At 39.5% G+C, this 24013-nt stretch overlaps 1 protein-coding gene across 1 annotated transcript in view; it reads left to right on the top strand.

The window, feature by feature from the left end:
• PLCL1 (phospholipase C like 1 (inactive)) overlaps window positions 1-24013 on the top strand; it is a 235793-nt gene that overhangs the window by 192024 nt on the left and 19756 nt on the right. The window contains exons 4-5 of the mRNA XM_087707449.1: window positions 9360-9435; window positions 15830-15939. Of these exons, the coding sequence (XP_087563575.1) occupies window positions 9360-9435; window positions 15830-15939 (186 nt within the window). The remainder of the gene's footprint in view (window positions 1-9359; window positions 9436-15829; window positions 15940-24013) is intronic.

The raw sequence follows: 24013 nt of genomic DNA, 5'->3' as shown, positions 1-24013 counted from the left end.
GCCTCATCGTTGATGATTATTTCACATTGTGTATATCTTTCACATTGCCTCATAAATGTACTTATTAGCAAATTAGTAAAATGTGGGCCAGACAGCATGACAATCATCATTATGTTTATTTATTACATTTATATGCTGCTCATCTCAGTGATAAAGTGATTCTGGGTGGCTTCCAGATGATAAAAAGACGAATATAGAAACAATTAAATTTTTTAAAAGTTACGCAAGAACTAATATCAAGCAGATGGATTACACGAGGCTGAGATCTTCTTTTTATCCTATCAACCATGTCCACTAAGGAAGGCCTCCATTGGAGTCCCAAGCCAACTGGCAAAATTAGATTTTAACACAGACATACAGAGAGGGAGGGAGGGAGGGAGGAAGAGAGAGGAGGGGGCACAGTTTTGGCCAATTAAAGGTCATGACAACAAGCGTTTTAGTAGGAGTAGGAGTAAGTAGTAAGATGGGTGGCCTATAAATTTTATAAATAAAATAAAATCAGCAAAATATATTTGAAAATCATTTTATCTTTGGGAGTCCTTTTCAGAAGACTAGGTAGAAAAGCAGATGTAACTTCCTTTTAAATATGTACAATTTCCTCTTTTTTCTATTAAATAATTATGTTCAGAAATCTTCTGAGTGGGACAAGCAAGGCATCTCCTCAGATTCCCTGGACCCATGCTGTTCATTTATTTATTAAATTTATATGCTGCCCTCTTACTAGCAAAGTGACTCTTATACAAATACATATAGTCCTCACCTTACAACCACAATTGGCTGCAGAATTTATGCTGCTAAGCAAGACGGTTGTTAGGTAATCTGTGCCGGATTTTACAACCATTTTTTAAATCAATAGCAATAGCAATAGCAGTTAGACTTATATACCGCTTCATAGGGCTTTCAGCCCTCTCTAAGCGGTTTACAGAGTCAGTATATTGCCCCCAACAACAATCCGGGTCCTCATTTTACCCACCTCGGAAGGATGGAAGGCTGAGTCAACCCTGAGCCGGTGAGATTTGAACAGCCGAACTGCAGAACTGCAGTCAGCTGAAGTAGCCTGCAGTGCTGCATTTAACCACTGCGCCACCTCAGCTCTTAATCAGGCTTGTTAAAGCAAATTGCTGGTTATTAAGCAAATCATGCAGTCATTTAGTGAATCTGACTTCCTCCATTCACTTTGCTGGATGGAAGCTGGCTAAGAAGGTCATCATTGACCATGACATGATGCTGGGATGCTGCAATCATTGTGAAAACATACAGATTGCCAAGCCAAATTTTAATCACAAGACTATGGTGATACTACTGTGACAGTCGTAAGTGTGAGGACTGATTGTAAGCCACTTTTTTCAGGGCCACTGTAACTTTGAATAGTCACTAAATGAATGGATGTAAGTTGAGGACTACTTACATTCAGAAAATGTTACAGCAAGGATCAGACTTTGGTCCTTTTATGTTTTAGTATTTTTATTGGTGCTTTTAGATGAATAGTGCAGATAATACAAAGCTGAATAGTATAGAAGTCTAAAAGAATACCCCAGAAGTCTGAAAGAAAACACAACTAAAATAATAAAACAGAACCAAAAAGGTTTAGCATAGGGACAATGTCATAAATGATGAGGTTAATCCAAGGAACAGTTATTCCTATTGCTTTATCCGAGCTCTCACCTCAACAACTAAGGATAAGATGATCACTCCACAATTATTCCTATCTTTTTATCCAAGCTCTCATCTTTAAAAAAATAATGTTAAGATTGTAGCTTGGATATTTTAGAATAGAACTGTTGGGTTTTTTACATAGTAATTGGCATATCGTTGTTATTTGCAGAGATTTATATTGGATCTGATGTTTTAGGATGTAGAAGTGATTTTGATTTTATTGTTGCCTTGAATTTATACTCCAAATTGCCACGGACAGACTTGACCAGAAGCAAGCAGGATAGAAATATGATAGATAAATAAATCACCAAAGCTTATTTTTTTCTAAATCAGTGGCCTCCAGTCTGATTTATAGATATTAGACAGCTCCCCAAACTTACATATCAATGGAATTAGAAAAAATTTAGTTATTTATAACTAAATATTGGTACATAATAAAATGTCATGTTCTCCTCCTCCTCCTCCCCACCCCTTAGTAAGTCCTCTGATATTTCCAAAATTTAGATTAGGTAGGCAGGAGATCATAAAATCAAATTTAAATAAAAGGCAAAGAAATGCATCCTGAACGCACATCTCGATTTAAATGAAACGAGAAAGCATGTGATTAATAATCATCTGTCATTTAGGAACTGACCGAAATACATCAATCCAAAATATAAAACACTGCAGAAATAAACCAAAATAAATCAAAACTTATTTCAAAAACTGCCAAGAGGCTATTTTAAAGCTTACTTGACAGGCAACGAAATTACAGCTGCTGGGTCTTGCCTGATTTGAGTTACAGCAAGAACATCAGTTAAAAATCTTCTATTGATGGCTGCATATAAATACAATCTCATTGTCCAGTATAGTGAGAAGAATAACCTGTAACATGTTGGTAAAGTAGCTTTTAAAATTGTAGCTTCCATATTTATCAGGAAAACATAACACATGTTTAAAAAAGGGGGGGGGGACGACTCACTTAATTTATATTTGAAGGTGACCCTATCTACTTTTAATTTTTTTTAACAATGTAAAAATTAATATTCAAAATTCACACTTCTCTGAATTTTACAAGGCAGTTTATCAACAAATTAAAGATGCATGTACTCAGAATGTACAAAATATTGTTAGAGACTATTCTTTATAAAATTGCATAAACTAGGCCTTTTTTAAAACTGAGAACTGCATATACATGTACTGAGAAATATATTGTACACTGCATTAAAATTTTAGTACAGACATTTAAAAAAACCCCGAATGGTTGATCAATAGAATTTCACAAATTGCAAACATGACAAGATGTAGAAAAAACCCTATTCCTATTGGAAGTAAATGTCAAATGCTTGGATCATAGTGAATATGAGGCAGAGGGTTCATTGTTCCCATCCCAGTTACATTCTATCTTCAGTCTTTTCTTGGTTCTGCACTATAGCTAGAATGAAGAGTTCAGTTCAATTCAATTTAATTCAAACCTTTGCTGTCAGAGTACAACATGTGTACAATGAGATTGGCTGAGGCTCCCTTCATGCTCCCCTCCCCAACACAATACAACTCACAGTGAAAGACAAAAAATCCCTGGCCCTACTAAAACCCCTAGAATCCTGCTAACAAACGCTCAGTCCTATGTGAACTTATTGCGCCCCACAAGTCGATTATACTATGTTGTTCAGGGGGTGCCAGTTCTAACCTCTTCTACAGCAGAGATTCCACAAATCTACTGTTTAGAACTGGTTCCAGCTCCCTCTCCCTGCCCATCCGCACCATGCTTGCCCTGCCCGCCGCTCACTGATTGGCTGGCTCACCAATCGCCCCACCCGTCTCTAAGAGTCCTATCTAAACCATAACGTCTTAAAGCTGTCAAGTTTGAACATCCCTGGGGTTTTTTTCCTAAAGGGTTAGGGGTGCAAGGGTCTTGTAACTTGACAGCTTTAAGACTTGCATGCTTCAAATGCCAGAGTTTCTGAGCCAACATTTTGGTTGCTAAGCAACAGCATTGTTAAGTAAGTTTCATCACATTTTACAAGTTTGCCACGCCCACCCAGTCACATGGCCAGCAAGCCACTCCCACCCGGTCACATGGCCAGCAAGCCACCCCCACCCGGTCACATGGCCAGCAAGCCACTCCCACAAAGCAGGCCACACCTACAGAAGTGGTTCTAAAAAAATTTGAAACCCACCACTGATGTTCTTGTAGGGTTATTTTTCATTCAGGAGTCTGACAGCCCACAGATAAAAAACTGTTCTTCAGCCTGTTTGTGTGGCTTCCTATGCTTCTATATCTCCTTCCAGATGGTAGGAGAACAAAGAAAAACTGACCTTCAGCTGCTGATATGGTAGGCTTTTAAAAATTCTTTGCTCCAAAACCCTCTTCAACATTGGGATGAGAAAAATAATTTTAGGATGGACATCAACCAAAAAAACCCCTCACCTCTTCCATGGTGCAAATTGTTCTCCGCACCAGTTGGGGGTTGTGATTGGACTGTAGAGCTTGAGATCATGCAGACAGAGGCCCAGATCTACTTCCAAGCTATGGAAGTTTGCTAGGGAACTTTTGCCCTCTTTTATCTCAGACTGCCCTTGGGATAGGCTGCTGGGTTAAAATGAGAATAGCGCTCTCATGGTTTACAGTAAACACAGCACAAAATACTGGGACAAAATAAAAATAGATACAGCATTTTAAGGAGTATCATAACAGATCAATGAAAACATGTAGGAAATAAGGACTTCATCCCTTAGCCACACTTCTTGTTAGAGCTATTACATTTAAACATTATGCTTACGAAAAATAATATAAACTAGCTTGTGAGGCTACTTTTCCATGCTTTAAAAGTACTCTGGAAAGGTAACCATCCTTACAATCCAAATGTCAGCGTCCCAAATATCATGCAGAATTAAATCAGAGTCAAAGGCAAAACTATCCTTAAAGTTCCAATTTAATGAGGCAGGCATGTTGGCATCGTGCTATGGAATCCCAATTCTGGAAGGTTACATCAGAATCCCACCCAGTTAAAAGTTCATGGTCTTGTCCCCACACCCACACTCCATCACATGGTCCAATCTTCTTCCACGCTAGCACCTACGCCCAGCTACTTCCAGTCAGGTGCAAAGGTGCAGAGATAAAAGATGACCTTGAGCTTCTAGGAAGGAATTTTTTATTTTGAAAACAACACATTCTACCCCTTGCTATTTCCCTCCCCCCTTAATGAGAGTGTGGCAGGCCAAAGATTCTTAAAGGAACCGCTGCAGGCCTGACACCAGAATGGGCCAGTTACCAGGTAGTTTGTTTGTTTGACCAGCTTTTCATTTTGGGGTGGTGGTGATAGTGGTATTTTTTTAATGGTCCTTTTGGAACATCACCGGGGCACACTTCGGTCCAGCATTTTGCTACATGGGCAATATGAATTTGATTTGATTTGATTTATTGCATTTCTATGCTGCCCTATTCCCAGAGGGACTCAGGGCGGCTCACAAACCAAAGTAAGGGGGGGGATACAAACAGGAGGAAAACAACAGACAAACAACAACAACAATTTAAAAACAATCAACAACCACATAATTTGAGCGGGGACGGGAACTCGTCAGCCCCAGGCCTGTCGGAACAGCTAGGTTTTAAGGGCTTTGCGGAAAGCCTGAAGGGTGGTGAGGGTCCGAATCTCCACGGGGAGCTCATTCCAGAGGGCTGGAGCAGCCACAGAGAAGACCCTCCTCCGGGTGGTAGCCATTCGGCATTGGCCAGTAGATGGAATTCGGAGGAGGCGTAGTCTGTGGGATCTAATAGGTCTGTTGGAGGTAATTGGCAGCAGGCGGTCTCTCAAACATCCAATAAATAAGTGTATTTGCCTACAGGGAGAGTGAATGATAAATAATCTATTTTTAAAATATTCCTTTAGAATCTGGATTCAGATTAAATACTTTGTTTCAAATTGAACAGATTCTTTTTCCTTTTAATGACCTCTACACACACATATGTAGACATTGAACTCTTAACGTATTTTTTATCTTATGCTTTGGGTTCTTTTAACATTATCTTCTTTCCTTTAGCTTTCATGTGAGGTTCTTCACGTGACTCTGGATTCATTTGCATTCCAATTTCTTAGACTATGCAGTCATCTCTTTTATTGTCTAGTCTGAGGAAGTGGCTGGCAGGAAGGACCCATAATTAATTTCATTCTTTTTATAGAAAGCGAAGAATTTATAGTGTCTGTGTCCCCGTAGGACAATATCGGGACCATAATTGCTCTGTCACTTCTCCTCTAAGGTCTCCCTATATTGGCCACAACTGTTATATTAGAATTGGTTGGTTTTTTTAAAAATAATTATTGTTTCATTGCAATTTCCAAAATTACGTCTATTCCAATATAGTAATGTCTCCTGCCCCCCCTCGTTCCACACCAAAGCACACTCCGAGCCAAAGATAAGTTATGGCATTTAATTAACAGACAGACAAGTCCTTGGCAGCAAACTGGCACAGACAAGCTTGGGCAGCAATCCAGCACAGATAAGCCGTGGCAGCAATCCAGCCCGCCAAGCTCACAATCATGTTCTTCAACATTAGTTCCTGCGTTGACTTCTGCAAAAGGGGTGTGTGCACAAGCAGTCCTTTTTATAGTCTGGGGAGGAGCCTAATGACCACCAGCTGAGTGCAATTACCTCCTATACTTGCGCGAATGTTCCTGACGCCTATTAGCTCTTCGTTGCCGGGCATCCAGGAACAACTCACTGCTGGTGTCCGGATCACTCTCCCTTGTCTCCTCCCCATTGGTCCAAGGCTCAGGCGCCTCCTGGTTGCCAACCAGCCTCTCTGCGCCCTGCTCGGAGTCGGAACCCTGTCCAGGGTCCTCCACATCCTCCAGAGGCGACTCATAGGGCCCCTCGCTGTCGGAGTCTGGTGGCAGCTCCAACGGCTCCTGCTGGGCCACAACAGTAATGCAACTTGCATTAGTGAGAATATTCTCAAAGCTGTAGAATTATTTATCAAGCCACCTCACAGGGTTGCTGTTGTGGGGAAAATAGGTGTCAGGAATATTAGATCTACTCACCAGACACACAAACACACACACAAACACACAAAGAAAGAAAGAGAGAGAAATAATAGGGAGGGGTGTGTGTGTTAAAAATCGAATCATCATAATCCCATACGCTTCTTTATTCCAAAATGGAGAGAAGATAATTTGTAGGCAAGACACTCATTTTTCATTTTTATGGTTTTTGTTCTTTGAGATCATTGTAGAAGATATGGAGTTATTTGGAAATGATTGGGCAACATTTTTATTTTAAGATTTGCTTATCTAGCAGGGGAATTGGACAAGAAGACCTCCAAGGTCTTTCCCAACTCTATTAATCTGTTATTTATTTGATATATACCAGTAGTATTTATTTAATACATTGATGTTTAATCCAGAATATAGTTTCTTAACTAATTTATATCTTCTGCCTCTACTTTTTTTGCATACATGCTGTATATTTTAGCCATTATTTTTAACTTAACATAGTGTTTGGATTCAGCTCTGAAAAAATATTGTTTTAAAGGACAGCATGTACATTTTAAAAGTAGAAATAATGTATTATAACAGTGAAGTGGTGGTTATACTCTGCCGTGAAAGTTCCTGAATGATGCTATCATCTATTTTAAATTAAATAAATTCATGCATGAATAATTAAAAAAAAAACAAGCTTTACAAAAGAAGGAATCTGAAATGCTCTATAATATGATCTCCTCTTTCTCTCACAGATTTGGGGACTGTGCATAAATGGCACATCATCCTGATATAAAGACAAATGTGTTGACACGATACAATATTTCTCTCTTTATTGCAACATTATGTATTGTGTAGATCTTTGGACTGTGTAATAAACATGATCAACACTGTACTGTACCAGAGCTGTGTGAAAATACAGGCACGTAGCCTTGGCCCACTAGCCTCCGAAAACCCTTTTTTATAGCTCCCCAAACTCTCAAAAATTATGCTTTCACATTTCAGGGGCTCAATGCCAAGAAATAAATGCTATTTCCCGTTGTTTTTCAGCTGTCCTGTATATGCACGAAAGAGCAGAAGCTGCAAATTTTTTCCCATGGAAGCTGCAGTTATGTTGTAAAAATACTGCGTTTTCCTACGACTCAAATGTATACTTTTTAAAAATATCGTAGTACAAATGCCTTTTAAAAAGTCCCAAGGAGTGCACACTGTTTTTGTGCTTGCTAGAATGTTGCATGGAATGTGATTGAGCAAGAATCTCGGTGCCTATTAAGGCTTCCAACAGGACACTGCTATCTCTCTTGATTTTTGCCCTTTTTTTTTTGTCTTCCTTTCTTTTATGTTGTGATAACAATTATTGGAGGCCATATGCTCTCCTATTAAGTAATAATATTTTGTCATCCATTCAGTATCTTTTTTTTAAGTGACAAACTGTTACAAGAGTCCCTGCTTTCTCGTAAAGATGATTCTCCCTCTCTCTCTCTCTTTCTCTCTCTCTTACTACTACTACTACTACTACTACTACTACTACTACTACTACTACTACTACAACAACACTTCTTGTCATGACTTTTAATTGGCCAAAATTGTGCCTCATAGGGCAACAAATTTTAGTCGGAAATAGTCAGAAACCTTGCCAAACTATAAAGCAACGATTTGAACCACTTTAGATATACACCGAGAATTGCTAGGGAGGATCCGTAACTCTTTCTCTAAACCACACTGTCTAAGCTTCATTTTCTCCCTGACAATGAAATGCAGTCCCTCCCTCCTGAGAATCCAGGCCTCCAGACCACATTCCACTACAGTTTCCCATCCAGTCGTGTAATCCGTCTCTCTCACACACACCCAGCAGACACTTATTTGCCTGTTTGGGATGGGAGGTTTCCAGTGCTCTCTGCCAGATTCCCACAGATTCAGTGGGGAAGCTGGCGGGAAGCAGTGCCCCTGCTCCCACTGCTTTTTCACGCACTCTTGGTCATTCTGTTTCTCTGTTTCTGTAAGAAAGTATCTCTGAAATGATGACCCAACAGGGCATGAGTGTCCAGTAGACTTTAATTCCTTGTAGGTATTACATTCTAATTCTAATTCATTCTCCCTCCCTCCCTCCCTCCCTCCTTCCCCCCTCCCTGCATCCTGTTTAAAATGGGGGCAAGATAGAAACAGTCTCGTATGATACTGACTCTGTTACATTACATGAGCACTGGTTAATATACATTTTTTTTTGCTAAATATTACAAAGATTTATTTTCAAGTCCCATGGATTTGGATGAAACAAATCCCAAAGTATTACATTTATCCTCATATGGATGATTGTTACTGAATAAGAGTTTTCCTTGCTGGAGATGCACAACACCTCCCACATTTTCTCTGAAGGATTACTTAATAGGGAGAATATTAATATGGGGATCATATTGAGGGCTCACCATGAATGGAGGATTCCATTCTCCATGTAGCTTAATGTACAACTTGTTTAGAATTGTGCATGTGATAGATATCTTTGTAATTATCCCCAGCCTACTGCTATTACTTGTTGCATTCCCTCCTAATTGTCAGAATAATGTCTACTTGATATAAACAAAGGTTCATTGTATTTCCCTCACCAGCACCTTTTGCATTGGTTATTGAATGGCGAACATTTTACAGAAATGAAAAGAATCTTTTCAACATGCTGTGTTATGTTGAACATCAAATAATTGTGACAGAGATCGAACTGACATTTCCTTGTTTGATTTCCTCTAACAGATGATTCAAGAGAGCAAGCTTCTTGTAGAAACAGCAGATACTGTTTACGACAAAATCATTCAGTGTCAGAAAGCAGGTAACACTCTTAGATTAATGTGTATTATAATACATTTTATCTATGTCCAAAAACTGTATGTATCATAAGGAGCTCAACATTTCATGATAGATTTGCACTACCACAGGGCATTACATTTTTAAAACTTGGATTTGAGAATTTATTTATTTATTTGATTTCTACATCAGTTTTCTTAGCACATTTTTTTTTATTTTTTACAATGGTAGTAGTTAAAGAATTGGAGGTGAGGTGGGGTGGACATTTTTTCAAAAAGTGTAAGTGTTTTTATAGTTTGTCCTGAGAAGTTAAGAAGTTAAGAAGGTCACTTAAATACGAGCCAGCAGTGTGCAGCAGCAGCCAAAAAGGCTAATATAATGGTTGTATAAACAGAGGCATAGAATCAAAATCATGTGAAATATTAGTACTGCTTTATAAAGCCTTAGTAAAGCCACACCTGGAATACTGCATCCAGTTTTGGTCACGTTACAAAAAAGATGTTGAGACTTTGGAAAAAGTACAAAGAAGAAGTGCTAAGTGCAAATATTAGTAAAGGCCTGGAGTCTAAAACATATGAAGAAGGGTTGCAGGATTTGGATTTGTCTAGTCTAGCGAAAAGAAGGAGTAAGGGCAGTGGTGGGTTTCAAATTTTTTTCGAACCTACTCTGTGGGTGTGGCCTCCTTTGTGGGAGTGGCTTGCCGGCCATGTGACCTGGTGGGAGTGGCTTGCCGGCCATGTGTTTTCTCTCTGTCTGTGTCTCTGTACCTCTCTCTCTCTCTTTCCTTCCTTTTGTCTCTCTGTCCTTTTTCCTTTTTTTCTTTCATCTCCCACTTTTTCTTTCCTTTTCTGTCTCTGTCTCTCTCTCTCTCTCTCTTTCCTTCCTTTTGTCTCTCTGTCCTTTTTCCTTTGTTTCTTTCATCTCCCACTTTTTCTTTCCTTTTTTCTTTCTTCCTTTCTTTCTTTCTTCCTTCCTTTCTTTCTCGTTCTGTGTGTGTGTGTGTGTGTGTGTGTGTGTGTGTGTGTGTGGTGGGTTTCAAAATTTTTTGAAACCTCTTCTGTAGGTGTGGCCTGCTTTCCGGGTCCACTGGTGGAACCTCTTCTAACCGATTCAGTAGATTTGACAAACCGGTTCTACCGAACTGGTGCAAACTGGTAGGAACCCACCTCTGAGTAAGGGTGACGTGATAGTAGTATTCCTGCACTTGAGAGGTTGCCACAAACAGGAGGGGGTCAGTTTATTTTCCAAAGCACCAAAGGCCAGGACAAGAAACAGTGGATGGAAACTAATCAAGGATAGAAGCAGCCTTGATTTGAATTGAATTAAGGAAAAACTTCCTAACAATTAACCAGTGGGAAAGCTTGCCTTCAAAAGTTGTGGTGCTTCATCACTGGAGATTTTTAAGAACAGACTGGGCAGTCACATGTCTGAAACGGTATAGTCTCCTGCTTGAGCAGGGGGTTGGACTAGAAGACCTACAAGGTCCCTTCCAGCTCTATCATGATTGAAGTTCAAGTGCTGGCATGTGGGAATGACTCCTATTTGAAATCTAAGGTCAGGTGAGTGAAAAGTGGAATTATAATTTCGAGTGGCAAGATGTTGTGTTTCTCTGCAGCAGAGGCACAATAATCAATAAATACTGATTGAAAGTTCAGTACTGAGCTTTTCAATTAATGCACAATTTACACAAAGCTAAACTTTTTCTGAAGGATGGTATAATATTAGTATGATCCCTGGATTGGTAAATGAATTTGTCTACCTGTATTAAAAGGAAGATATTACCCTGGCCATGTTCATCTGCCATTTAAAGTCATACTTCAGCACAACATTTTTAAAGGTTAGTAATTAAAAAAAAAAATTGCTTCTTACTTCTTAAGATCCCACATGTGATTTGGACTGATTGTTTGAAGTTCGGGTTAAACATCATCTACTGGTGTCCTCTACACATTGCTTACTCCTAGATGGAAGAAAAACAACATTAAGCCTTGGACATGCAGACTTCTTCCTCTCTTCTCCAGTGACCAAGAGGAAATTACCAGATTCTTTCCCTTTCAGTTTTAGTCAATCATGATCTGGAATTGGAGCTAGCACTAATCATTTGGAATGAGTTTCTTTAAAATTGCATGTGGTTAATATTCATCCTTTTTTGTTGCACCACACAAACCTACTGCATTTAACTACAACACATGGTAAAGCTTCTGAAGTCTTAGTTCTGCCCATGCAGGTAATAAAAAGAACATAGAGCACCTCCTAATAGCTTGCTGAAACATATTGTACTGGACTCATGTGTGCTACCCTAAGCTGTTGTTTAAACATCCCTTTACTACTCTCTAAATAACTGTAGGTGGTGAAATTTCATTACAAGATCCCATGTAGGATATTGTGCAGTTATTAGTAGAACCAGATGGTGAAGTGTAATAATAATGAGACATAATTCCTAAATCTTGAAGGGAATTAGGCTATGGTTTATATTCTTCACATGGTCCACCCTTAATATTCTCTTTCTGATTAAACTAGCAGAAATAAAACAACATTGACGAATAGCATCTGATTTTATCAGAATAAAAATATACAGAGAAATAATAAATAATAAAACTGACTGCAATAAGCCATGTTTTATGAATACTTTATCAAGTTCACAAAACAGCTAAACCACGAGTAATTAAAATGACAGTGGTTCTGTTCACTACTGCACACTAAGTTTGGCTTCCCAGACCTGGGAATTCTGGGAATTGTAGCTCCAACACATCTGGAAGGTAGTAGGTTGGGGATTGAAATGTTAAGGGAACCCAAATAAACTAAATTTTTGCTTAGTGTAATTTATGGAATCCTCAATTGTCATTCTGAAAAATTAGTCTCCAGAGAATTAGCATTTTAAATAGTTTCATTTTTATCTGCAATGTGCTACTCAATAAATATGAACTGCCTTTTTAAAATGTTAACAGCCCTTTCCCTTCCCAAAAGCTATGTATGTATGTGTGTGCATTTTGAGTCACATAACTGGGTTAGAGATTACTCTAATTAAAAAGTAGCATGTGTTTAATTAAATAGATTTTCATTAATTTAAGCTTTACAAGTGTCTGTAACAAGCCTGATTACTTTGTTAGAAACATGCTTAAATGGACTTAATTACATTTTATCAACCAGATTAATATCACTATAACAGTTTAAAAAGACCCAGGTCATGCACACTATAACTATGGCTTGAATTGATTTTAGTGAATCCAGTATTTAGCATACCCCTGCATGCCCTGGATAATAATAATTGCCTGCACTACTGTTTGGTTCCATTTTGTTCTCAGCAATTAAGCTTTTATTTCTTTTTTCAGAAGGAAATAAACAAGAATAAATAATTATGTGGGAGACTTGCAGATCTGCAAATGGGGACTATGATTCTTCATGAAGCTTTGGGATAATCCTCGTGTCTTTTGTGAAATTCAGTGTTTTATTAGGATAAGACCGTAAGCCAAATAGAAGTTAAGGATGCAGAAGGATCAACAGTTGAAGGGAAAGAGATGAGTTAAAGCATGGCAGACACGTGCATAGCACTTCTTAGAAATATCTTTAAACCAGAGACATCAGTGCTGTCGCTTTAAGGCATGCTTGACAGATGCAAACCTCAAATCAGTTTTTTCCCTTCCAGTTCAGAAAGCATGGCTAGTCACATTAACAGAAAACAAATTATGTGGGTTGAATTGAAAGGAATGTTTCCAGTATTTTAAGTTGCCAACACATGGCTCTACTAATATCCTAAAAAGGTGTAGGTTTATTTGATTTATATGCCGCCCTTCTCCCAAGGACTCAGGGCGGCGTACAACATTAAAAGAAACATATAATACAAAAGTTAAGAAGAAATTAAACCGGATATTCCAAACCCAATTAAAATTTACAATGACACTTTTTTAAAAAAAAGAATTAAAATTAACAGTAATCAATAATTTGATTTGTTTTGTTCAGGCCAGGCTGGCTTGTTAGAAAAGCCAATTTTTTAGGGCGCGTCGGAAGGACTGGAGGTCGGGGATTATACGAAGCTCCGGGGGCAGCTCATTCCAGAAGGAAGGCGCTCCCACAGAGAAGGCTCTCCTACTGGGGGTCGCTAGCCAACACTGTCTGGCCGATGGCACTCTGTGGAGGCCAACTCTGTGGGATCGCACTGGACGATGGGAGGCTATCGGTGACAGTAGGTGATGTCGCAGGTACCCTGGGCCTAAGCCATGGAGCGCTTTAAAGGTCATAATTAGTACCTTGAATCGCACCCGGAAGACAACCGGCAACCAGTGCAGGCCGCCTAAAAGGGGTGTAACATGGGAGTACCTGGGTGCCCCCATGACAACCCGTGCAGCCGCATTCTGAACCAGTTGAAGCTTCCGGGTGCTCTTCAAGGGCAGCCCCATGTAGAGAGCGTTACAGTAGTCCAGGCGAGAAAGGACGAGGGCATGAGTGACTGTGCACAGAGCATCCCGATCCAGAAAGGGGCGCAACTGACATACCAGGCGAAAACTCTCACATGTTCTTTAGAATCTGCTTCTTTGCTTCAGTTGTTAAAAAAAAGTCACTATTCATGAAATGAACCTTCAGTACTCTTTAAGTAGTGGCCCCTAACTGAATTTTTGGCTGCTGAAAAAGTTCCTCCAAATGAAATTTGTCATTGAATGCATGCTGTTTATAATGATGACTGCATTGACTGTACAGTGTATTGCTGGCCCAAAGAATGCAACCAAAAGAAGAACAGTTTCATGTGATTAAGGGGGGAAAAAAGGAAACAACCTGTGATATTAACCATTACATTTCATATAACTAAGTCTGATTAAGGATATTCAACATATCACTCAACGGGAAATTACTGTCCAGCTTGACATTTCACAGAAAAGTATGAGTCACAAAACGGACATGTTTCAGTTAGAAAGTTACTAACAAAATGTGTTCTTGGCAATGCCAACAGTAGAGATAAAAGTTTCAAAAATTGAAATTTGCCAGCAATTACTGTCATGCTGTGATAAGAAAGGTGAAGAATTGCTTAAAAGTACTGTGATAGCCATAAAACACAGGCTCATTATTATGACCCAGAAATGAAACTTCAGCCCATGGAATTATCATCACAAAGCTTTACCTGGAGGTGGAGGTGTGGAAATTAAAACCCAGGAAAATTCATGGTCATAGTCCTTTGGGGATGCAGATGTATAATTCACATGGATTTTCTTGAACCTAACTCCACTTATCAACTCATCGCTGTACTGCAACACACAAAACTTTGGTACAATTGAAAAGAACTCAATTTTGGAAGTATAAGGAGGAAAAGCTTTTCAAATATGAGAGACCGCCTTCTGCCGATTACCTTCCTCCGACCGATAAGATCGCACAGACTGGGCCTCCTCCGAATCCCATCCGCCAGTCAATGCCGACTGGCGATTACATGGAGGAGAGCCTTTTCTGTTGCAGCTCCGACCCTGTGGAACGACCTCCCCGTCGAGATACGTACCCTCACCACCGTCCAGGCCTTCCGCACAGCCCTCAAGACCTGGCTATCCCAACAGGCCTGGGGATAAGCTCCTAATTTGCCCCACCCGAGTGTTGAGTGTTGAATGCAAGTTGTGTTTTTATTATTTTACTTTGTTCACATACTGTTTATTTTTGAATTGCACCCCCTTCCTAATGATTGTAAGCCGCCCTGAGTCCCCTCAGGGAAAAGGGCGGCCTATAAATCCTAATAAACAAACAAACAAACAAACAATAATTCTAGGTCTCATACTTTAACCAATCACCCAAAAGGCCATTTCAGTTGCCGAGAGGATCTCATTGTGTTATCCCATCCACCAAATAGCTCAGACGTGGCATGATGCAACTTCTACGTTTCCCAAAATTGAAGGAATACCTTTGCAAACATCAGCTCAAAGGAAGAGGTGGAAAAGACCATTAAGACCTAGTTGAAGAAAGTTGTTTTGTTATAGTTTCAAGAACATTGTCCATTGTTGGCAGAATCAAGTAGAGAATGGAGATGATTGTAAATATTGGCAACAAGAAAGCTCGTTCCAAGGATTATTTTCTTGTTTCATTTATACAAGTATTTCCATTTAAACTAAGGTTATGGAGCTGGAGTCATTACTTTCCATTCAATCTTTACTTACTTACTCACAAGGTTGTGGAACTTAAAGAATTGCTGCAAATAAATGGTGCTAGTTTTTTGGTATTTTGGAGCATGGTGGTTATAAATTAATTATCGTTTTATTAAAACATGCTTTTAGGCAGGGAAACTGTTGATCATCAAGAGTGATGTTTGAAGGCATGCAGGTTTTGCCAGCACCACATTGATCATCTATGCCTGTAAAACGTCTGGATCATAATAAACAGTTGCAACTTTTCAAAAATTTACTTTCCTCCAATAACTGCCAGTACTTACTCTGTGCCCTGTATTTTGTTAGGAATGGAGCTCCATGAAGAACTACACAATTTAGGAACAAAGGAAGGCTTGAAAGGAAGGAAACTCAGCAAAGCAATTGAGAGTTTTGCGTGGAATATCACCGTGCTGAAGGTAAATGTAAAATGAACTGTTTTTCTTCTGTAAAAAGTCTGTTTTGGCTATGTGAGATACTGACACAGTATTTTTTTTCCCTCCCCGCAAACAAATCAGGAGTATTGAGCGGATAACAAGAACATATTTACAGATAACAACCTACTAAAGTAATTCTTAGTCGAATAAAAAAATTTATTGACTTGGGTATCGTACAGTTCAAACCAGAATCAGTTGTTTTGCTTCTATGGATACCCAAGGAGTAGGGCTTCTGTTTTTTATGCAACAAAATTACTTGAGAGACTCTCTTCCTGTCCGAGGTCTACCACGCAGAACCTTGGAAATGATATTCTTTGTTGCTAAAGACATCCCCAGTGCTTTCATGCCACCACTAGCAATCTATCTATGGCTCACACAAGCAGACGAAAACTGCTTGTTTGTAATTGTCAAAAGCAGCTTCTTTGAGGAATGTGTTATTCAGGGGTGTTTCTCCTCTTCTTTGCCTTTCTATATCTGTCAGGCACTTCTGAGTAAGCATTGCTCTGTGGTGTTCTTTCCAGAAAAGAAAGCTTGATTGGGACTATCAGGACCAGTGGTGGGTTCCTACCGGTTCAGTTCAACCGAACGGGAGTGTTTTGGCGGCTTGGGTCACTGGAATCAGCAGGGACCCAGGCCTGCCGCGCCACTGAACCGGTTTGCTGCCATCTTGTTTTTTTGCTTCTGCACATGTGCAGAGCAATTTTTATTGCACTGTGCATGTGTGTGTAGCACGCATCAAGCATGTGCACTGCGCCCAGGAACAAACCGGCAGTAGTGACTTCCGGAACCCACCTGTGATCAGGACATGTAATGTCCATGCATTTTGTGACATCACCTGCTAAAGTTTTGCTCTTAGAAAATAGCAGAGAGACCGCCTCTTCGAAGCCATTTATTTTGGTTCCCCCGTTTGGTGCGCAACCAATAGGGAGCCACAGCAAATATATTATTTCAACCCGTGTAGACTTCGGATGTAACAGTATTATCACGTCACGGAATGCAGATGGATTCACTAAATCTAAAATATTGTGAGAGAGAAAAAGGAACTTTATTGCCAAGGCAATTGCATTCTGCATCACTCCACTATCCAGTAAAAAAAGGAATACATTCCTGTCATCGTTGGTATGTTTCTGAACTCCCCTCCAGGGAGGGGAGGAGCACTTTCAGATAAGACAAAAATGTTTATACAGCTCACTTTTTCTATTTGGTTCTTACTATTATTAATTACTTTGCTGAGTGTGGACAAAATTACTTGCTTGGATTGTGAGTTATTGCCCAAGTCTGTAACTAATTACAGGTCAAAGTATCCAGTTTTTAAAATTTAACTAGTTTTGTGGTTTTTACTCTCTATTACAATTGGAAAAAAACACTGCTGTTGTAGATGATTTCTGTGCTCTTGTCTAGCATTCATTGGAGAGAATGGAGCCCCAAATGGCAATATGTTTTCCTAATATCCAAGCGAGCGTCAGATTTTATGAGGAAAACACATTTCTGTTTTTGATCATACAGTATACAGATTGTTTCCTTTAAATATCCAGTTACCTCTGTGGAGTGATATGCTTTCTGAGGAGAAAAAAAAATCAAATTTGTTTCAGAGTAAGTATGCATACGATTGCACCATAATTAGTTATTGTTTTCCCCATTCATCTTCTGGATTCAAAACAGTTTCTAGCGGGGGGGGGGGGGATTAGGAAATGACTTTTCTTGGGAATGCAAAAGCCAGTATGAATGCTTCCAGATGGGGAAATGTTTTCAAAGAACCACTTGCTCATCTTGATAGCTTCTGGGAGCTGTATACTGGGAAAGGAGGGATAAATGCAGAGGTGGGTTCCTACCAGTTCGCACCTATTCGGTAGAACCAGTTCGTCAAATCTACCGAACCGGTTAGAAGAGGTTCCACCAGTGGACCCGGAAAGCAGGCCACACCTACAGAAGAGCTTCCAAAATTGTTTGAAACCCACCACTGGTCCTTGGATATGATTATTCTACACTATCATGCTCATATTTATAAAACTCAGTGCCTCTGTGAAAGGTAAGGATGACTACTGCGTTTGTGGTGCAATCAGAACATTGCGTGAGTTGAAGTTGTTTTAACGCAAACCAAAGATGCCTTTTAAAAAAGAAGTTTACATCCTATTCTTATGCATGCCAGGGCTGTGTGTGAGGTAATTTAAGGTGATTCTGACAAGTGTCGTCGGCATCTTCATATCCGGTCACATGGGTGGCAAGCCACTCCCATCCGGTCACATGGGCGGCAAGCCACTCCCACAAAGGAGGCCACACCCACAGAGTAGGTTCGAACAATTTTTGAAACCCTCCACTGGACTAGTCTTAATGTGACAGTTGTCATGATTTCCATTTGGTGGACAATATCTTCTCATTCACATTTAAAACCAGTTTAGTAAAGTATTCCATTAGTCTGACTACTTTTCAGAAATAAGAAATGTCAGAATCTTTCGGTGATTACCACTGAGAATCATGGACTCAGCAAGTAACAAACTGCTTATTCGTTGCATTAGGCATATTTTCTTAAAAAATTGCAGAGGTCTATTTCAAGCCGCACCTGCACCACATTGCTTATTAGCGTCCCTTTGAACAAGGTCATAGTTTCCAAGATGACAAGTGAATTTTGGACAAAGAACTTGAAAGGGGAACAGACATGTGCCCTTAAGTTTGTTTTATCCTGCCCTGAGGCTAAGTTCAAATCTCTTCTACAAATATTCACGATCAGGCCAAGCTAAGAATAATCCTTCCTCTGGTGACCCAATCAGAATGGAGAGAAGGAGTAAGAAAAAAGAGAGAATGGAATCTTGAAAGTGTAAGAGGTGAGAGAAAGCAAGTTTTTGCTAATGGTTAGCTTTAGTTCCTTGTAGATTATCCTGGACAGATTTAAGATTTAGTTTATTTGTATGCCGCCCTTCTCCGGGAGGGACTCAAGGCGGCGAACAACTCAAAAGGGGAAAGGGGATACAAACACAATACACGTAATTAAAATACACAACGTTGCCTTCAACAAAAAATAAGGTCCAAGCTGTCTGCAAATTTAAAAATTATGGAATATGTCCTTCCTTTTCTTACTATATACCAGGCCAATAAATGAGGAAAAAACCACCTTCTATTTTAAATTAATGAAGAGATAGAGAGGGCTCCCTCATCTCAGAGACCTCAAATATAAGAGAAGAAATACATTTCCCCCTTATCATGGAGAAGAATATCCATTTTCAGATATCTATCCAGATAGATTTTCTCTCAAGGAAAAGAAGCTCATTGTGCTTTGATGCTAACAACCACAACCACCAAAAATTGAGGAGGGGACTTTGCAATTCCCCATTTGGCTTGACTCTTGCAAAAATCCAGTACATATGGTATTAATGGGGAACTCTCTGGGAGAGAGTTCCCCATTAATACACACACTGGGGGACACACACTGGGGGACTCTCAATATTCTAGTAACATGGACCTTTAGTGAATCACAATAATTCATGAGATAACTTTTGCTGGGCACAGGGGGGGAAAAAATCCATACCTTGGATTTCAACTGCCTAATATAAGAATTAGCAAGTCAATTACTATCACTGTGTAAAGTAGTACATTGTGTTTTATTGTAAGCGTTAAGTACAGCCTAACAGGATATTCCCTTAGATTTACAAACGTAATATTGATTTTCCGTGTTGTTTATGATAAAGAAGGCTTGCTGAGGTATCTACCTTGGGGAGATAAAGTAAAACCTATTTGTTTTCTTCGCTTCAGAAAGAAAAAATTCAAACCCTCAAGACAATCATTGACTTCATTTATTTCATACTCAACACAAACCTGTAGCAGAGTTTTTCTTGCGAGAATAAAAGGTCACATCCGATAATGAACTTTGAATTATTTATCATAACCAGACACATCCTAACAAAAAGTTGATTGCATATGTACAAAAAAGGGGTTGATCCCTCCCCTGCAGTAAGAGCTGATTTGCAACTGTTTACAGAAATATTGCTTCCATTTGGAAAGCTGGGATTAGTCCAAGAGTAATAAACTGTTTAATAGACTGGTTAAAAAGGTAAACTGATTTAATCTTATTGTATTATAAAGGAATGAACAGAATCCCAGCAGTTTTGTCCGGATTGGATGGCGTTGGAAGGACAGGCTGTCACGCATCCATTCCCCATCCCATGATCCAAAGCTACATATCCTATCACCTTTTTGGTGACTTCCAGAGCAGGCTACAGGAAATTGAGCTAAAATGTTAGCTTTATTTTGCATGTTGAACTGGTGGCCGCGATGTCTCTGCAGCTCCCCAGAATGGGACATTTTTCACGCGGGGTTAAAGAGCAAAAGAATCTATTCCTGCACTGGAACAGATTTTAACTATGGCCCTTGACAAACATAGATAGTTAATAGATTATATTACATATCTTTTTGTTGACAGGTTTACAAACATCTTCATGAGTGCTTCATTTTGTTTGTTCACAGCAGCAGGCTATCATTTACAAAGCTAAAAATAAGCATATGGTTTTATTAATGTGCAAGACAGTGTTCTCAACGGTCTTTGAGTTGATTATTTTCTAGCTGCGGGAAATTGTGGATTAATTCCTCACAATTATTTCAAGGTAGTATCGGTTTCCTCAAGGCGGTAGTTAATAAACCTGAGTCATTCCGCCTCCCCCCCACAAGGTCTCCAGGCTTCCAGTGCCCGTTATTGTATTAGAAAGCAGGTGTCGCTTCTGCTTCGAATAACGTCAGTCCATCAAACTTTATTGCATATCACTGACCCAGGCTTCAAAGGAAAACTTATGAGCATAGTAGAAATTACAATGCAACTTGCATAATGAAAAAGTTCAGTAGTTGTGCACAGCCTATTTTGCTTTTGACAGTTCGAAGCTACAAATACAGAATTTGCAACTGCAACATTTATCCTGGGACCTTTATTTGCCAAGGTGGCGCAGTGGTTAAATGCAGCACTGCAGGCTACTGCTAGATCAGCAGTTCAGCGGTTCAAATCTCACCGGCTCAGGGTTGACTCAGCCTTCCATCCTTCCGAGGTGGGTAAAATGAGGACCCAGATTGTTGGGGGCAATATGCTGACTCTCTGTAAACCGCTTAGAGAGGGCTGAAAGCCCTATGAAGCGGTATATAAGTCTACTGCTATTGCTAAAGAAGTTCCATATGGAATTCTTTCCAAACTAGAGCTAAGGTTGTTAGGTAGATCATTGTGGATGTCTTGTACAAAAGGACAAGATCTCATGCTTCAGTGCTCCCATCCTAGCAGGGACAAAGCATATCAGGAGAGGGGTTTTTGTGGTTTCTGCTCTTCAGCACCACTGATGGTAAATTATTAGGATTTCAGTAGCATACAGATAATCCTTGAGTAACGACTGTAGTCAATTTCAATCATAAATCATGACGATTGTAAAGCAGGTCATCACTTGAGTAGACATGATTTTTCTTTGGTGGTGGTTGTTAAAGCAAATGCAGCTGTGGTGGGTTTCAAAAATTGTTGGAACCTACTCTGTGGGTGTGGCCTCCTTTGTGGGAGTGGCTTGCCGCCCATGTGACCAGATGGGAGTGGCTTGCCACCCATGTGACCGGATATGAAGATGCTGACGACACTTGTCAGAACCACCTTAAATTACCTCACACGCAGCACTGGCATGCATAAGAATATGATGTAAACTTGTTTTTTTAAAAGGCATCTTTGGTTTGCGTTAAAACAACTTCAACACACGGAATGTTCTGATTGCACCACAAACGCAGTAGTCATCCTTACCTTTCACAGAGGCACTGAGTTTTATAAATATGAGCATGATAGTGTAGAATAATCATATCCAAGGACCAGTGGTGGGTTTCAAAAATTTTTGGAACCTCTTCTGTAGGTGTGGCCTGCTTTCCGGGTCCACTGGTGGAACCTCTTCTAACCGGTTCGGTAGATTTGATGAACCGGTTCTACCGGATAGGTGCGAACTAGTAGGAACCCACCTCTGAAATACAGTGATTGTAAAGCCAATCCACAGTCATTAATCAAAGTCAATGAGAAGCTCAGTGGCTGACATGCTTAGGATGCTGGGTTGAAGCTTTGCAAGCCTGCATTTGAGACCCAAGTGCTGCTGCATGGGGGTGGTGGAGGGGGGTGAGTTCCCATCATTCGCTCCTTGATAGGGACATGAAAGGAGCCCCCCCCCTTTCATGTCATTTTATGCTATTTTTTAGAGAGGCAAACCAATAGTAGCAAATAACCTTATGTTATCTTACACAACATCGAAGGTCACACTGAATTCTATACTTTAGGAAGAAGCACGTGACTTTATAGGCGATTAGACGAACCTTGTTAGCCGCAACAATTTTTAAAGAAGAACTTTGACCCCAAAACTTTTAGAAGGATAATTTGTCAAGTGAGTGTTTTTAGTAAAAATAAACAGTTTTTCCTTTCCCTTCCTATCATTTTTATCTTGTCTCATTCTTTTTAGATTATAAGCCTGAGAATAAGCCACCATGAGAATTTTTTTTTTGAGCGAAGTGTAGGAAAAAGAGTCCGAGAATAAACAGGAAATTAAAAAGAATCGAGCCTCAGAAAGGTGTCTGGAGAAAAAACAAAAGTTTGAAAGATGAGGAGAAGAGATCCATGCTGCAATAGACAGAGCAGCCTTTTTTTTTGAAATATACTTTTTTATTTTCCATTTTCATAACATACAATCACAGGTATACTATTACATAGCCAATATCCTATTGTATTAAGTAGTAATTACATCAGTTCCTCTTGCCATCAACTCCCAGAAAGATAAAAACCCATTATTAGCTCTTCTGCTCTCCATACACCTCTTTCTTCTACCTCTCTCCTACCTCCTTTCTTCCCTCCATCATCCTTTTCTACTCTACTTCCCCTTCCTTTCTCCTCCACTCTCTTCATTCCACTCCTCCTTATCCTCCTCATCTTCCACCCTTACCCTCTCTCCTATCCCTCTCTTCCTATCTTTCTTCTCTCCTCTGTTTCCCACTCTTCCTCTTATTGGTGTATTTCAGCTTCTGAGCAAACTCCATTCTATGTTGATGGTATTTATGCTTCCATATCAATATACTTAATATATCTTAGTTTTAAAGAAAAAATAAGAGAAGACAGTATACATGTGCAATCATATTACATTAAAATCTAACACCCCTCGTCAAGCCTAATATACATCCCTCCCTCCCCCCCCCCCAGCCTTCCCTCCCCCAACTTCCCAGAACCCATACACGGTATAAATCTTTAACAAAAACAGTCTAAAATATATTGGAAAAACGAATAGAAAATTGATAACATCTTTACATTGAACTTAGCTCCTCCTTGCTAGGCTAACTTTAAACAATTTATATCATTCCTGATCTTAATCATAAGCTATCTGGAATTTCTTAGTCCCATATTTATTTTGTATATAATCAATCCATTTTTTCCAGTCTCGTTTATATCTCTCGTTTGAGTGGTCCTTAAGATATGCAAATATTTTAGCCATCTCGGCTAAATTTGTGACTTTCAATGTCCATTCTTGAACTGTAGGCAAATCTTCCTTCTTCCAGTATTGCGCCACCAACAATTTAGCTGTACTTATTAAGTGCGAAATCAAATTAATCTCTACAGCTGTACAATCAGTAATTATACCTAACAAAAATAACTGAGGGGTAAACTTTATCCTTTTTTTAAGAACATTTTACATAATCCACCATATTTTTATCCAAAATGCCTTAACCTTTTTGCAAGTCCACCATATATGAAAATATGTAGCGTCGAGAGAATCACATCTCCAGCATTTGGGTTGTAAGTTTGGATACAGACAGAGCAGCCTTGAATCCATAATTGCTATGTAAAAGATGGGATTGAGATTGATCCGCACAGACCAGCCATCCTGAGTTGAACACTGAAGTAACACAAGGCAAAAAGAAAAATGAATACATCTTTTAATTCCTCAAAATAATAAATCTTTAAATTCCTCAGTTTTATAGCTTAAAACAAATTATGTCATGGGTCTGTAACCTTTCTGCCTTCAAGGATTATGTTAAGGGCTTGCCATGCAAATTGTCAGGGGCTCAGCAAAAATAAATA

The sequence above is a fragment of the Thamnophis sirtalis genome, unplaced genomic scaffold (genome assembly GCF_051295495.1).
Source record: "Thamnophis sirtalis isolate CommonGarterSnake01/CBP01778 unplaced genomic scaffold, rThaSir2_p1.2 scaffold_1, whole genome shotgun sequence".
NCBI classification, from domain to species: Eukaryota; Metazoa; Chordata; class Lepidosauria; order Squamata; family Natricidae; genus Thamnophis; species Thamnophis sirtalis.
Note: the sequence above shows the minus strand (reverse complement) of the source record. Positions and strands in the feature narration are given on the sequence as shown.